The sequence below is a fragment of the Vulpes lagopus genome, chromosome 7 (genome assembly GCF_018345385.1).
Source record: "Vulpes lagopus strain Blue_001 chromosome 7, ASM1834538v1, whole genome shotgun sequence".
Classification (NCBI taxonomy): Eukaryota; Metazoa; Chordata; class Mammalia; order Carnivora; family Canidae; genus Vulpes; species Vulpes lagopus.
Genome location: NC_054830.1, coordinates 51,292,386 through 51,308,451, shown reverse-complemented (window position 1 = coordinate 51,308,451; position 16,066 = coordinate 51,292,386). Strand labels below are relative to the sequence as shown.

The following is a 16,066-nucleotide window of genomic DNA, read 5'->3' as shown; positions in this document are numbered from 1 at the left end:
ACTAGGCTCGGTGGCTTGCCTGAGCGGTGGCGTGCAGAACTGAAGCTTGGGGCTTGCAGGACTTGCCACGTCTCATGCTTTTCCTGCTCAGCCCCTGCTGGCTTATGGCTCAGGCACAGAACCCATCGGAGGGTGCGAACCACCCGGACACCCGGCTCCTCAGCTCTCCCTTCCCCACGATACCGCCCGTCCTCAGTTCCCTGGCCACAGTGCCTGCCTTTCCTTCCAGGTCACCCCTGTACTGCTTCTCCATGGTCACGTGCGGTCACTGTGGGCCTGCCCCACGAGGCAGTGTGGTGGGCAGGATGGGGACAGGGTGGGCAGGGCCTGGTGTACTCCAGAAGCCTCGGGGAGAGGGGCAGCCCAGGTGGCCCAGCGGTTTGGCGCCGCCTTCAGCCCAGGGCATGATTGATCCTGGAGACTCTGAGGATCGAGTCCCACGTCAGGCTCCCTGCATGGAGCCTGCTTCTCCCTCTGCCTGTGTCTCTGCCTCTCTTTCTCTCTGTCTCTCATGAATAAAATCTTTTTAAAAAAGCCCTGGGGAGGTGAGGGGTGGACAGACAAAAAGGCTGTTAATGATGGTGTGATGGGTTCTTTGTTAAAAGTCTGCACAGGAGGGCATCCCTGGGTGGCTCAGCAGTTTGGCGCCTGCCTTTGGCCCACAGCGTGATCCTGGAGTCCCAGGATCGAGTCCCGCGTCGGGCTCCTGGCATGGAGCCTGCTTCTCCCTCTGCCTGTGTCTCTGCCTCTCTCTCTTTCTATGTCTATCGTGAATGAATGAATGAATGAATAAATAAATTAAATAAATAAATAAATAAATAAATAAATAAATAAATAAATAATCTTAGAAAGTCTACGCAGGGCGCTTAGGGACCGAAAGCCCAGTTAGCAGCGAGTGGTGTGTGTGAGTTGGCAAGCGGCACAAAACATACACGGTTCGAGGCAGAAAGTGGTGCGTCTTGCTTGAGGCATGGCGAGAAGACTGCTGTAGCTGCAGCATGCGGGGCGTGAGGGCGTGGGGCTGGAAAGGTGGTCAGGGCCAGAGCAGGAAAGGCCTAGAAGGGGGTCCTGAGCTGCCAAAAGTTGCAACTACAGGTGTGATGTGGTTGGAGCTACTTTATAAAAGGATCCCGCTGGATGAATGCGAGTAAGGCCGGGCGTCTGAATCAGGCCTGCAGGTGGTGGCAGTGTCAGCAGCCCGGGTGTGCTGTTGTGGTTCTACAGGATGTCCCCCTCAGGGGGAATGGGGCGACAGGTACACGGCTCGCTCCGTGATACTCCCTACACCTGCCCGTGAGGCTCCTGTGGACGAGGCGTGCCTATTGCACATGTGTGCATGCCCGGGCATAAAATACCTTTTGTCTTATTCAGGCAGTGAGGCGGGCTGTGACTTTTCATTTCTCTGGGTTTCTTAGTACGTGAGCCTAGGCTTCTATGCTATACAACTGGTTGTCCACTGAGGCAAGAGGATGGTTGCCTGTAGAGTCTGAGAATAATTTGCATTCCTTAAAGAAAAGTCACTGACATTTTGATCTACCACATTTCTAGTTAAAAGACCACATTTGTTATTTAAAAAAAAAAAAAGATTGTGCTGGCAGCAAAAAACATGGTAGACTGAAGGGGCCGGGACACAAGGTAGAAAGAACCTCTGGAATAAACAGGGCAGGAGGGACCTGGGCCCAACCTGAAATGGCGTTCCTGGTCTTTGACAGGCTGTGCTTTCCTCGTCCCCCGCGCTGCGTCGCTCCCTGACAGCTGCAGCATGGCATGCTGCCTTTAGATAAGGCCACTCAGATTGCGGGTGGGGGTGGTGTTTACAGCCTTGTCCATGTTCCACACAGTACCTGCCAAGTGCTAGACGTGCAGTGGAGGTCTTTGGGGGTGCCCCTCGATCGAGGGACTTGGCTGGAGCAGACTGCTGTGGCTCGTGTGTTCTGGACGTAGGGTGGCATGCGTAAGCCAGGGCAGATGCCACCACTTACCAGCCACGGCACCACTGCCCCAAGTCTCAGTTCTGTCCTCTGGAAAGGAGGTAGTCGCGGCATCTCCTTCATGCTGTGGGGAAGATCTGGAGAGCTCACGCTGCTGGAGGCCCAGAACGGGATCCACCATATAGGAGGTGTCTGGTGACTTTGTTTCATTGTTGTCTTCATTCTTTTGAAATGTCAGATCCTTGTCAAACCAAGCTGGCTCGAGCACATAGGCTAGTTCTCCAGGCTCTGAGCAAGAAGGGCTCTGATAGGCACCCAGCTGTGCAGAGGGCAGGATGCTGAGCAGAGGGGTGCCATCTTCATTTGGATGGCCCAGCAGAGCCGACTTCATACCCTGGGGACACTGCTTCCTCCCAGCACCAAGGGGCTTTGGAGTCTTGCCCACCTGGGTTAGCACTGGGGCTCCTTACTTCTTGATGAGCTGTTTGACCTGAGCCTCAGGAAATGGAAACGGTGGTAATAAATATTTATCCCCAGCACAGTGAAGAATTCAATGAGATAATCAGCCGAAGCACCTGGCACAGGGCCGGCAGCCCCTTCACCATTCAGAAGATGCCAGATTTTCCCATCTGAGTGCTCTTTCCTCTTTTTCAGGAACAAGACTGCCAATGGAGACTGCCGAAAAGACCCCCGGGAGCGGAGCCGCAGCCCCATCGAGCGTGCTGTGGCCCCCACCATGAGCCTGCATGGCAACCACCTGTACACATCACTCCCCAGCCTCAGCATGGAGCAGCCCCTAGCACTGACAAAGAACAGCATGGACGCCAGCAGGCCAGCTGGTATCTCGCCCACGCTGACCCCGGTGGAGCGGCAGCAGGTAGGCCTGTGTCCAGTAGGGTTCAGGTTGGTGGTGGATAGGAGGTCTGGGGGCTTGGGGACTACATCCTGGCTGGAGAGCGGGTTGGGGGAGGGCCGGCGGGGGTGGGGGGAGGTGAGAGAGGTGGTGCTTAGCTTCCATTCAGTGGGGGAAAGGAGGAGTGGGAGCAGCAGCAGGGGTCCTTTCACTGAATGCCACCCGTGTTTTAATTCCTACCTAGACCTGCCTGGGCCTCTCCTCCCAGGACTAACAGCCCTGGACAAGACGGTTAACATCTCTGGGGCTTAGTTTCTTTGCACAAGGCAGGGCTGGATTAGATTAGCTATGTTTTCAGCAGTCTTCCTCGGCAATCCTATTTCTAGGAGGATCAAGGAAAATCCTGCCTTTACCTGATATAAGGTCACGCTGATGAAGTTAAATGTCAGGTAACTCTGCTTTGGGTTGGAATCCTATAAAGCCAGTGGTCAGAGCAGTTATTAGCTCATGCTGGTGAGAAATCTGTGATTGGCAGATAGGGATGTTTTTTATTAAAGGGAAATAAGGAAATTACATTATTACTTAACAAAACACGGTTTGCTTGATTTAAAAAACCCAGTATTTCAAAAATTGGGCTCCTGGGGGAAATATAAAAGGAAGCATTAGCATCGAGGTTTGGAATCCCCACACAAGCCCATGGCGTTTCTCTGTGAACCGCTGGGGCCTGTGACCCAATAGGTTCCCGGTCAACATTTGTTCAAGACTGACGGGCAGTGAGCAGAGGCAGTGAGCAGATGCTGTGTCCTGAGGAGATGCGGGGTGCAGCTGGAGGCCCTGCTGCTGGGGGTGCCACTGCTTCCCTGAGGCACCTCTAATACTGCTGGGGCCGGGCTCTGGGCATTGGGAGAGGTGGTGCTGGTGCCTGTGAATCCCAGTAAGGCTGACAGGCAGTTGCACTTCCTATGTGGGAGCCAGGCATCTCCATCTCATTATGTTTCATTCATTCATTTATTTAACGAAACCAGGTAGATGCCTCCTGTGTGTAAGAGGAGAATGCTCGAAGCTGGGCAAGGAAACTAGAGGCACTTATGGTTTTAGGCTAGAGGAGACTGGTATCAAAAAACTATAGTGCTTAAACCATTAATGTGGGAGGAGACAGCCACTTAACTCTGATAGGAACTGGGGGCCAGGTTGTCATTACGTTCTTTATTGTACACTTAACTACGCTAACTGTGCCTTGGATGCTCTGTAAAGCCCTAGAGATAGAGATGCTCCTGTAGGATACAGGTCCAGCCTGCAGGGAGCCCGCAGCCTGGTCAGGGAGATGGGTGTATGCAGAGAGGATTGCACTCAGAGGCTGCAGGAGAGGTGCTTTAAGCATCAGAGAATTTGTAGGATCAGGGAATTCAGCTTTCTGGCTGCAGCCACTGCCATGGGGTGGGTGGGGGTCCTCGATGTGGGGATGGGACTCCACTGGGATCAGTCTCTGAGCCCATGCTGGCTTGGGGGAAGAAGCTCCCCAGAATGCCTGGAACTATCTGCCTGGAACAGCTGTCTCTGAAGCTTTAGTGTTGGCTTGGATCATAGGTTTCCATGACTCTGAGGTTCTTTTGGTTGATTTTGGTCGTATCCGCTGTGTGAGAAGTATACTGCTGGACAGTAACCTGGCCCTTTTAACCATGGTCTCCTCGACCCTTCTGTAAAACGTGCCTGGCTGCCCACTCTAGCAAGAGGATCCCTGGCCCATCAGATGTGCTTGGGGGCTGTTGAGTGGGTTTTCTAGGACTGAGAACCTTGAGTTTCCACCTGAGTTCTTAGGGGATTCCTGGATGGAGAGCAAAACGGGTGGTCGTGGAACGAGACCCCAGCTTTCCCGGGATGGGTACCATGGCTTTGGCTTCCCTGACATGGTGGCCCAGACCTAAACTTTACTTTAAGGTTGGGGTTGGCGGTGGAGCAGAGGGCAGCTTGCCCTCCCACCGTGGCTGCTGGTCCCCATGTGTTTTGTTCACCTGGTGACCATTCATCGAGCTCCTTGCTGTGCCCGATGTCGTATGGCCTGGCTGGTCACTGGAGCCTGAGCTAACTCTGAGGCTTCCTTAATTCCATGCCAGCTCCTCTGCAGACCACACAGAGATGAGCTGCATGGTCCTTGTTCTCCAGCACTTGGGAGGCATCCATGCATTTCTGGGGGTTCTGTTTCATTTGTGAGCTGTCGGGGTGGCTCTGGTGGGGAAGCTCTGAGCCAGGGAAGTGACGGGGAGGGGCTTCCTGGAGCTATAGCACAGCTCTGTGTGGAGGGCAGGCAGGATGGGCTGAGCAGGGCAGGCGCTGGAAGCCTTCCTCTTTGGGTGGAAAATGACTCAGATCTCTGGCAATGGGGAAAGGAAGGTTCACAGAGAGGGACATCTGGGGAGAGTGTCACCCCACTTCTCGTTTTGGTGATGGCTCGTTTTGGTGATGGCAGCTCTGAGGGGATCGTGTGTCCTAATGCTACGGAAGAGCCCACGAGAGTGGTTTTGATGACCGCAGCAAATGAGGAGACACAGATAAGGCTAAATTTTAATAAGCCCAGGGACAGCAGAATGGTTCTCCTCTGGATGCGCTTTCCCCGGGGCAGCCTGGGGCTCTGTGTGCAGCCAGAGTGCGTGGGGCGAGGGGTGCATGGAGCGTGGGTCACAAAGTCTGAGCTGGCCCGGCCGCCGCCTGCTGTGGGAGCTCCAGCAAGTTACTCATTTCTGGCCTTCGCCTTCCGGGTCTGCAAAACAAGGGGGTGGGGGGGGCGGGGTTTGGGTCATGTAAGCTCCCAGCGCTCAGCATCTTGGAAGTGGGAAGCCTGTTCCAGGTGGGTGTGTGGCGCCCAGCCTGCGCTTGGAAGGGGAGGGTGGTGCAGCGCCTTGTCCTGGGAGCCGTGTCCTGGGAGTGCTGCGCCAGCCGCCCTGTGGCCCGGGTCGGGGGAGGAGGGGCTGCCCCCTGCCCACTCTGTCCATGCTATTGCCTTCGTCCCCAGCCAGGAGGTGTCCTGGAGATGGTGTGCCGCCCCCCCTCCGAGCGAGGTTGGGATGTCTTCGCAGCATCCCCACGTTCACCTGGGGCTCTGTTGCTGGATCTGGCTCAGGGGCCGCTTTCCACCCTGGAGTGGCTGACGTAAAGGCTGGGCGTTGACTGTATTATTCTAGCTTTATTCTAAGCTTTCCCTGACACCTTACATTTCTTACGTTTCTCCCCAAAATATGACCGCGTTTGGGGGCATTTGCGTCACTCTAGTTGCAAAGAACAAAAACCAGCCTGAGCTGGCGTAAGCACAAAAGGAAGGGAGTTTTATTGGGAGGACCTGGGGCGTGGGGGTTCAGCGGGCTCAGGAAGGAAGGGCCAGCCCTTGCCCGGGAGAGCTGGGGAGGAAGCCAGGCTCCCCGTCCCCGTGCCGTCCGGGTCTCCGCATCCTCCTCTCTGCCTCTCCGTGCACAGCGCCGGCCTCGCGCCTGGCCCCCGGGTCAGCCCGAATCTCTTAGTCTGGCTTAGTGGTTGGCCCCAGCCGGGTCAGATTTGCAGCACGGCCAGCAGGGCAAGGTCACTTCTGGACGAGGCCGCCCGGGCCTGCCTCACGGATGGAGGCTGTGTTCTGCGAGCGGGAGGCAGGGAGACCACAGGCTCGGGGGCCAAGGGACCTTTCAGGAGGTGGCCTCGGGTGCTCCTCTAAGCCCCTCTCCAGCTGCTGCCCGCTGAGGGGACATGGACCTGGCCTCAGCCCTGTCCCCCGCCCAGTGTGCGGGCCCCCTCTGTCCCCACGCCTGATGTGGTGAGCTGGTAACGAGACCTCCGGTTTTTCCTCCACCTGTGCTGGGAGCCGCACCTCCCCCCGGCCTGGGTGGCAGTGCTTGCGGGTTAGACCCAAGCACGTCCTGGCTCATTCTTATGGATCCAGATCTTTATCACAAGACGTGTTTTTCACTCTTGTTCATTTCCCATCGTGGGGAGGTGTGCCGCGCAAGCCTTCTGTGTCTTTGTCCTGCCTGTTGAACATCTTTAAAGGAGAGGCCGGGGGTGGGCAAGCACAATTTCCCCCCGCGTGGACACTTTGCATCTGTGGGCCCTTTGAGGGGCTTTCCCCGGGTCCCCTCTAGTTGTCTTGGAACTCCGCCCCCCCCCCCCCCCCCCATCTCCAGCGCTGTCGGGAGGGGTCTTCCCTGGCTGGGGCCTGAGGAAGCTGTTGGAGTCACAGGTGTTTCCTGTCCTGGATGCCGTGCCATGGTCTGGGGATCCAGGAACGCTTCCTGGTCCTTGTTCCGAAGTGTGCACGGGCTAGAGGGCCCAGTGCCGGGGTCTTCTGGGCACACTTGGGAAGGATGCCCGACTCGCTCAGTGGGGACATGGTTAGACTTGAACAGGGTTTCAAAGGACAACTAGAGGGATCCCTGGGTGGCGCAGCGGTTTAGCGCCTGCCTTTGGCCCAGGGCGCGATCCTGGAGACCCGGGATCGAATCCCACATCGGGCTCCCGGTGCATGGAGCCTGCTTCTCCCTCTGCCTGTGTTCTGCCTCTCTCTCTCTCTCTCTCTCTCTCTCTGTGATGACTATCATAAATAAATAAAGAAAATATATTTAAAAAAAAAAAAATAAAGGACAACTAGAGTTCTTACCGGCAGCGCACTGGTCGTGGGGAGGGAGAGTGTCGGCAGAGCCAGCCGGGCGAGGGGTGGGAGGCACGTAATTCACCCTCAGGTGTACTTCCTGCATTCCCATGTCCGTCGGGATTTGTGTGGTCCTCATAGAAACACACTCGAGCTGTCTGGCTTGAGCAAAAGCCGGGAGCCTGCCGGGAGGGTACAGGGACTGTGGCTAGAAGCCGTGGGCCACGGGGACCTGAGCGCCCTGGGGACCGAGCCGAGGAGCCGTGAAGGTTTCTCACCCCCCAGGAGGCCCACGCGCTGAGTCTGCTGGGGTTTAGCAGGTGCTCTCCTCCTGCAGGAGTGCCGGGCTTCGCTGTGCCTCCTGTGGGGAAGGGCTGCAGGGCAGGGACCCGATGGGGGTGGCACCTGATGCCCCGCAGGTGGGAGGAGTGCCTGTCTGTGGTGCTGGAGGGACACACAGACCACCCAGCCTCAGCTCTGGCAGGTGTGTAAGGCCCGGGGTCGCTGGCCGGCGTGAGCACCGGCGCTCCTCGCCCGCTCGCGCCACCCCAACCACCAGCCTCCTCTCCTCCCCAGAACCGGCCCTCGGTGATCACGTGCGCCTCCGCCAGCACTCGCAACTGCAACCTCTCCCACTGCCCCATCGCACACAGCGGCTGCGTGGCGGCCGGGCCAGCCAGCTATCGGAGGGCGCCGAGCTGTAAGTCACCCTGCGGTGGGCGGGAGGGGCGGGGAAGGGGGGCTATTTTTTTGGACGTGGCTCAAGCAGAGTGTTTGCATCCATCCTACGTTGTGCCCTGGACAGAGCAACTAGCCCCTGGAGCTTGTTCTGTTGAGGCTGAAACAGTGGTGGTTTGGAGCACATGGCACGTGGGTTGTGTCTGGCCTGAGTGGGACCGGGAAGGGGCCTCCAGGATCCCACTGGACTTGGGACAAGCCCTGTTCTGTCTCTGAACTCCTGCCTAGCCCAGGCGGGCGCGCTGCCGTGTCACGGGTCCAGAGAACAGCCCGGTGGGTGGGGGCCAGGCCCCACGTGCGACCCCACGGCCCTGACCGCCTGCTGTCCTGCCCCCCGCAGCCACTGCCACCTGTGACCCCGTGGTGGAGGAGCACTTCCGCAGGAGCCTGGGCAAGAACTACAAGGAGCCCGAGCCGGCGCCCAACTCCGTGTCCATCACGGGCTCCGTGGACGACCACTTTGCTAAAGCCCTGGGCGATACGTGGCTTCAGATCAAGGCGGCCAAGGACGGCGCGTCCAGCAGCCCTGAGTCAGCCTCCCGCAGGGGCCAGCCCGCCAGCCCCTCTGCGCACATGGTCAGCCACAGTCACTCCCCCTCCGTGGTCTCCTGAAGGGAGCTCCGCCCTCGAGCGGGATGTCAGTCTGCATGGTTTGCCTGAGCTTTGAACAGTCAGTGCTTAAAAAATGGAAAAACAAAAAAAAAAAATATTGTGGGGGTGGGGTAGGGGGAAGGGTGGGGAAGGGATGGTTTATTCGCAAAAACCATGTCGTGGGGATTTTGGTTATGTTTTTGTACTTGCTTGGTATTCGTACGCGGGGCCCTCCAACACGACTGCAGGGGCTGCCCCTGAACATCTAAGGTAGCGTCCTGCCTCCCTGCCTCAGTTACCAAAGAAACCTCTGACGCAGGTCTGCTGCCCTGACTGGGCGGGACTCCGCGCGCACGCTTTCTCAGTCACAAGCCATGACATTCGTGACCCAGATGCTTCGTGCTCTTTAATTTGCTTCTCGAGACCGGGGTGTGTGTGGCTTCGCTTCCACTGGGTGTTTGGTCCGGCCCGCATGTGTGTGCGTCTGCGTGCGTGCGTGCGTCTACTTGAAGAGAACAGAGAACTGTCGCGTCTGATTTGCACTATTGGAGGAGGGCTGAAGTTGCCTGCCTGACAACTTTATGTGAGATGCTAGTACTCTGAGGGCAAACTGCTGAAAAACAAAGGGTTTAAGGATGACATTTCTGACCATTTGTGTGTTTTTTGTTGTTGTTGTTGTTTTTAATTTAGACAAAACAGCTTTGGAAGGGGAAGTCTCATACAGGTTATAGGTCTTTCTCTCTAGATTTCAGGTGCTTGCAACTGGACTGCAGACTCTACCGTCACGGGCATTCTCCCTTTCCTGAACACTGCAGTTTGTTAGACTAGAGCTGAGGCTGGAGGATTCTTTAGTGCTTTCAACGTGATGCATGTTTTAATGGAGAAAAATAGCTGGTTTCTATTAATTGTATAGATCTAGTAAACAAGAACCTTAATACTTATTAGCTTCTTTTCAGAATTAGTTTATTTTTGTCAGTTATGGTCCTGGATCTACTTACTGCTGGTACAGTTGTACTCTGAGATTCGTGTTTGCTACTCCCACTGCTCCCAGGTAGCGTGGGGCCGGCAGCCCTGGAGACGGGCGGGCCAGTCGTGGGTCAGCCGCGGTGTAGGATGCTGGAGATTTTTTGCTGCAGGCTGACATTTATTTTTTGCATCCCTGTCTGCTTATTACTGGCTCCCAGGGGGGGTTGGGTTTGTGTCTCCTTCCGGCTTCCCTCCACGCAGAAACCGCTCCCTGGCCACCCTCTTGGCTGAACAGCAGATTACTGACAATCTGTGATATGGTATTCTGTGCGCTTCCTCGTACGCCGGGGCCAAGGCAGTATACATTCCTCTGACTATACACTTATCACTGCATTTATTATCATTTGCTAGAGTAATAGCTACTAACTAGAGGTTAGGCGAAGAAGAAAGCATGACGGACACAGCTGTGGATGTTCAACAGCTGCTCCTCTTTTTGGTAAACGTACATTTCTATCCCCCCACCCCACCCCCACCCCACCACGGCCCAGCCTCCAGAGGGCTTACCAAGTCGCCTGGCCAGGTGACACAGGCGGGCCCGCCTCCCCTGCGAGGCGCTGTGGACTTGAGGGAGCCCTCGAGCCTGGTTTTCAGTATAAGAGAAATGGAGGTTAGCCGGTTGTGAAAGTCGTCACTGGGCGGAAAGGTCAGCCGATCGGCTCTCGTGGTCACAGGGTGGCTACGGGTCCTTCCACTGGCGGAAGGAAGGCCCCTCTTTTGCCCCTGCACACACATTTCACCCCCACGTAACTGGGCTTCCAGGCTTTCGCATTTGGGCCCCTATATTTTCTGTAGGAAAAATCGGTGAGAACACTTTTTTTATATAGGTAACTTTAAGACCATCATTACGCTGTGCGTAAAGAATGTACAGAGAAATTTGTAGGTATTTTTTGAAGAACAATTAATTTGTTAATGATATGTAGCTATTTAATTTCCCCTTTCCCATTGTAATCATTCATATTTTTTGTTTGGAAAAAAAAGTTGATCTTTTTTTTTTTTTTTTTTTTTTGTCGTAGATGTGTCTGTAAAAGTGCAGGAACACAGTTATTCTATGAGAACACTGCATCTGCCTTAATAGCCACTAGTTTGTTACTGCTCCAGGCTACTGAGCGCTGCGGCGGGCAGGCCGCCCCGGCGGGCTCTGTGAAGGGCGGGTCCTCGGGCAGCTGCCCAGCGGCGGCCCCCGGCACTGACCTATCTGGGATAGGCGGGACCCTGCGGGGGGGCCCCGGGCGCACGGGGAAGCAGAAAACCAAACATTTCACTGGGAAAGGACACACTCCCTGGCCTCAGGAGGAGCACAGTGAGTTCTTCACAGAGCCTCGCCGTCGCAGTGCGTTCTGACCGTTCTCTCCATGTTTGTAAATCTGTAATATACCATTCTCTGTGGCCTGTTTTTCCTGGAAGAAGAAGAAGAAAAAAAAAAAAGGTTTGGCAGGCCATCTTTTTTTTGTACTTAAAAGTAGCCTTAAGAACAATAATAAAGTGCTCTTAAACCACAGGCTGTGTGTGTGAGCCACGGGCCCGGGGAGGGCACACCTGCCCCTGCGTGCGACGACACCCCCACGGGTGGTTCCTGATGTAGCTCTGACTCCACGAGAAGCACCACTTACAGCCTGACCTGCAGGCGCCGCTCAGCCTTCACATGCATGCTGACTTGGGTCCCTGGCCTGACACCGAAGAGAATACCCCAAAACACGAGTGTGGAGGGGGTGCCTCCCTCTCCTGAGTTCCCACACCCTAGCTCTGGGTGTCTACGGGCGGGGGTGGGGGGCGGGTGTGGCCTCCGGTGGTGTGAGGCCTCCTCCAGGGTACCAGCTTGTGGCCCTGGGCCCTGTTTCTGGGCCTTCCACCAGCTCAAGGCAGCAGCAGAAATTTCTTTCCTCCCCACAGCTGAGGACAGGCCAGGAGGTGGAACAACTGTGTAGGTGGCAGGCCCTGTCCTTACTGGTGCTCTGGGTTCACCGGGACGAGTGCAGGCCCTTTTGTCCTGCCCCCCACCCCCCCAGCAAGGACATCAGCCCTCACTGGTGCCCAGGGGCCCCTCTCTGGGCGATGCCCACCACAGTGGCTGCCGGAAGGAGGTGCCTTCTCATTTCCCTAGTTGGTGTGTGTTGGGTTGTTTCCTGTCCTCCTTGCTGCCCCACGGGGACCAAGATGGGCAGGATCCTGGGAGTTTCAACCATCAAACACTTGACAACAAGAAAAAAAGAACTCGCGGAACGAACCAAGTCCCAGATCACTGTCAGCGCCAAAGCCAAGGTTATTATTTAGCTCAGAACTGGTAGGATCATGAATCATGAGACCTGGAGAACCCCAGAAGCTCCTGGGCAGCGGAGAGGGGGCTCCAGCCCTCAGGGTACGCAGAGGAGGAGACCACAAAGGTTGGAGGGTGCAGGGCCCAGAGTCACCGGTCCTGGGGGCGGCTGTCCTGCTCGGCGCGCAGCCAGGGAGAAGCCAGCCGCACACAGGTGGGCCATGTCACACGGTCTCATCGTCGCTCATGTCCCAGATCTGTGTGGAGAGGGGGAGATGTTCAGTGTTCAGCCGCCTGGGGGCACCCACTCATGTGGGCTCAGATCTGGGTAGTATGACAACAAGCAAAAGAATGCTGGCTCCCACTGGCAGAGGACACACCGTGTGCCTCACAACGCCCTTGTCACTGAGGACAGACCCCTATTTCTTGTATAAGCAAAGCAAGTCATAGAGAAGGGAAGGCACTTGTCCGAGGCCTCACTGCGAAGTGAGCAAACCAGCAGCCATCCCCGCCAGGCCCTGCGCCCTCTGGCTTCTGCAGCGCCCCGAGCCATCCTCTACAGTGGCCTCCTGTCTTCGAGGGCGGGGCCTCTGGCTTGTCCCCTGCTCAGAGGCGCAGCGGCCTGCCTGAGCACACCCTTCCACCTCCGCAGGCTCCCACCCTGGGCGGCAGGTCAGCTGTGGTCTAGGTGCCACATGGACTGCAGCTGGCTGTCCCTTGGGAGTAAGCTCTCGGCCCAGCAGTCCTGGGGGAGACAGCCTGGCCCTGCCTCTGTCCCTCTCTCTATGGGGAGCCCCAGACTGCTGGGGCCAACCTTCGTGTGCGCAGCGTGAATAAGGGGACAGTGGGGCGCTATTAGGAGCAGCGAGCTTGCTGGGCCCTGCCTGGCCACCTCTTTCTCTGCAGGCCGTCTGCATGAATCCCTAGGAGGGAGCCAATGCAGGCATAGAGGCCCCCAAGGCTCCTTGCACCCTGGGCTCCCTAGGGGGCTGGTCCCTGAACTTACACCTTCAGACTTTCAAAATTCCTAGAATTGGTTGCAAAAGGCCACCTCAGCCCTAGCAGAGCTGAGAGAAGGAACATCATGTTTACACGAGGCTGGCCCGGGGAGATGGGGAGGCCCGGCCAAGGTAAATATCAACACCAGCTTGGCTTTCAAAGTCAAGGATGTGGAAAATAAATAGAGAAGGAAATTTCCTTTATCCTGAGGCCTCAGCTGCCCAACTGAGGGCTGGTGCTGCGTGTGCCTCTCCCACCCACCCCCCTTTCTACATACACCCCGCTGTCCCAAGATAGCAGGGTGGGAAGGCACAAGCAAAGATCCAGACACATGCAGGAGCAGCAATGGGGGGGGGGCCTGGTCGGGGGTCCAGCAACCCCAGTGAGGCCAGGCAGGCCCTGCCCTTCTCTGGGCCCAGCTCCCCACCCAGCTTATCCAGAACATGCTTTGAATGGGACTCCAGGGCCTGGACCTTCAGGTGGGTTTGGTTGAGGGGGGGGCAGGGGGGTATGAAGGCGTGGCTGCATCTCGAGCAAAGGCGGTACTGAGGACCCCCTGGTGTCACAATGGTGGCTCTGGTTCAGGCCATCTGAGTGTGAAATCAGCTGCTGGAGGGTATCTTGGGGGGCTCGTCCATTCTTTCAGTCATCCAATAAACACACCCATGGAGCCCCTCCCCATGCTGTGACTGCACAGAGCTGTGGCAACTACTCCCTCCTCTGCTGCACAGCAGCCTGGGAAATGCAGATGGAGACAAATTCAGAGGTAAGGTGGCTGGCCTGGGATCACACAAGTCAGGTATGAGCTGGGAGCACAGTGTGTGGGAAAAGGTTACGTGAATAACAAACGTTCCTGGGGTGGGCTGCAAGGAGGCGGTGGCCATGGCCAGTGGGCTATAACCTGCTGGGGGTGGGAGGGATGCCAGCCAGGGCCCGGGCAGTCTGGGTCAATAGTGTCCTCTGAATGGATGGGGTTTTTCATAGGACACCTGGGGGCCAGGCCCAGGACAGGGCTTTATGGAAACGCAGGAGCTCCATTCATTTTATCATAGACTCAGCTGCATCTCAGCTACAGGGAAAGGTCCTCAGCACCCAGCCCTGCCCGTGCACGCAGCAGGGGAGGAGGAGCGGGAGGGGAGCTGGCTCTGCCCCTCGCTCCTAGCCCCACCCAGGTTGTGCAGGGGATCAAGTCAGGCACCCAAAGGGCTTATTATGACAGGACTCTACAGAAGGAGGCAATGAGGGGTAATGGATTTTACATAACCATTTGGGCATTTTCCAGAAAGAGTTCCCTGGGCCTGAGATGGGTCTCTCCACTAGGGCAGCCAATCCTTTTCCCATCAGCTAGGCTCAGGAAGGCAGCAGTCTTAGTTGTAAACTTCCAGAAATGTAAGCCTCCACCGCTCCCATATGATCTTATAGATGGAATCTAAAAAAGCCGAACTCCCAGAACCAGAGAGCAGCTGGGTGGTTGCCAGAGACTGGGGGGAGACGAAATGTTGGCCACAGGGTACAAACCTTCCCGTTACAAGAGGAATATGGAATCTTAAGTGTTCTTATCACACACACACACACACACAACAACCATGTGAAGGTTTGGATATGGTAATTAATTTCGTGGTCGCAATCATTGCAAAATATATATTAAATCACTACTTTGTAAAACCTAAATTTATATACTTTTTGTCAGTTTTCCTCAGTGAAGCTGGAGGAGGAAAAAAACAAACTTTAGTCTCATCTCACCCTGGAATAAGGCCTTGGGGCTGGGGTTGTCCTCAGCTTCCCTCAGAGGGCCCAGCAGCGAGGGGCCCCGTGAATGTCCTCTTCGTAATGAATGAAGGTTGTATTAAATTGGCAAAGATTTAAAAAATGCTGATACTCATTGCTGGCAAGAGAGTGGCAAAACACTTCCAGCAGGAACATAAATTGGTACCATATTTTTCAAAAGAAGAGATTGGGCAATATATAATACAAAGCTTTAAAAATAATCATACCCTAAGGAAGAGATAAATGATCTCTTTTTGTAGATGATATGCAAGTACACCTAGAAAACCCAGGAAAATAAATATCGAGACAAATAGAGAATATTCAGTAAGACAAGCAAGGTATAAAATTACCAACAACCAATTCTAGCCTTCGTATCTGCAAACAGCAGCCAGGTGAAAAAGTGAGAGGAAGAACCCATCCTAAGAATGATGAAAAAGAGAAGCTCCTAGGGAATAAACCTACACGAAATGGATAACATCCAAATGAAAAATCCGTCATCCCAGCCGCAGAGCAGTCCACGCCAGGGCCTTGGGAAAAGTAAACTGGAACAAACTGGGAAAAACGCTCCTTGTTTGTACACGGGGCGACTCGATGACAAGAAAGGCTATCAGGTTTGCTCACTTTCATACAGAAATTTACCACGATTTCAATTTGAAAAAAATCAACACATATCTTTTCTGGAGCTAGACAACTTGGTCCTAAGGTTTATAAGGGAAAAAAATATCTAGGAAAACCTTGGTGAAGAAAAACAATGAGAAGGTTCACTTGCTAGATGTTCAAGCAGGTCATCAAGTTGACAACTTCGAGAGGGCTGCGTCACCACGGGAAAAGAGAGATGGGCCAATGGCACACAGTGAGTCCAGAAACAACAGAAAAGAATGTCCCAGGACATATGGACATTTAGTATCTTAATGATAGAGGTTTGGGGAAGGTGATCCCAAATCATTAGAAAAAGATGGACATTTTTTTTAAGATTTTATTTATTCATGAGAGACACAGAGAGAGAGGCAGAGACACAGGCAGAGGGAGAAGCAGGCCCCCTGCAGGGAACCCGATGGGGGACACTATCCCGGGTCTCCCAAGGCAGACGCTCAACCACTGAGCCACCCGGGCGTCCCAAGATGGACTTTTTAATAGATGATATGGATCTAACTGGACAGTCATTTGCAAAAAGACAGAATTGATCCCATGCTTCACTGTACATCAGAATCCACTCTAAATGAAACCAATCGAAGTGTACAATGGTGAAATCATATAAAACAAACATGAATTCCTTT

General features: G+C 55.0%; 2 protein-coding genes across 19 annotated transcripts in view; one reads left to right on the top strand and one right to left on the bottom strand.

Annotated features, from left to right (window-relative positions):
* Window positions 1-11,265, top strand: part of VGLL4 (vestigial like family member 4) — a 165,068-nt gene extending 153,803 nt beyond the window's left edge. For all 8 annotated transcript variants that reach the window (XM_041763272.1, XM_041763275.1, XM_041763274.1 and 5 more), the window contains 3 exons: window positions 2,586-2,808; window positions 7,991-8,114; window positions 8,493-11,265. In XM_041763272.1, coding sequence (XP_041619206.1) covers window positions 2,586-2,808; window positions 7,991-8,114; window positions 8,493-8,764 — 619 coding nt within the window. In that variant the 3' untranslated portion in view covers window positions 8,765-11,265. The remainder of the gene's footprint in view (window positions 1-2,585; window positions 2,809-7,990; window positions 8,115-8,492) is intronic.
* A 746-nt stretch (window positions 11,266-12,011) lies between these two features.
* The window catches only part of ATG7 (autophagy related 7), a 234,927-nt gene continuing 230,872 nt past the window's right edge, over window positions 12,012-16,066 (bottom strand). For all 11 annotated transcript variants that reach the window (XM_041763260.1, XM_041763261.1, XM_041763259.1 and 8 more), the window contains one exon: window positions 12,012-12,280. Coding sequence is in view for 1 of the 11 variants with exons in the window: in XM_041763263.1 (XP_041619197.1) it covers window positions 12,248-12,280 (33 nt within the window). In the remaining 10 variants the exon portion in view is untranslated. The remainder of the gene's footprint in view (window positions 12,281-16,066) is intronic.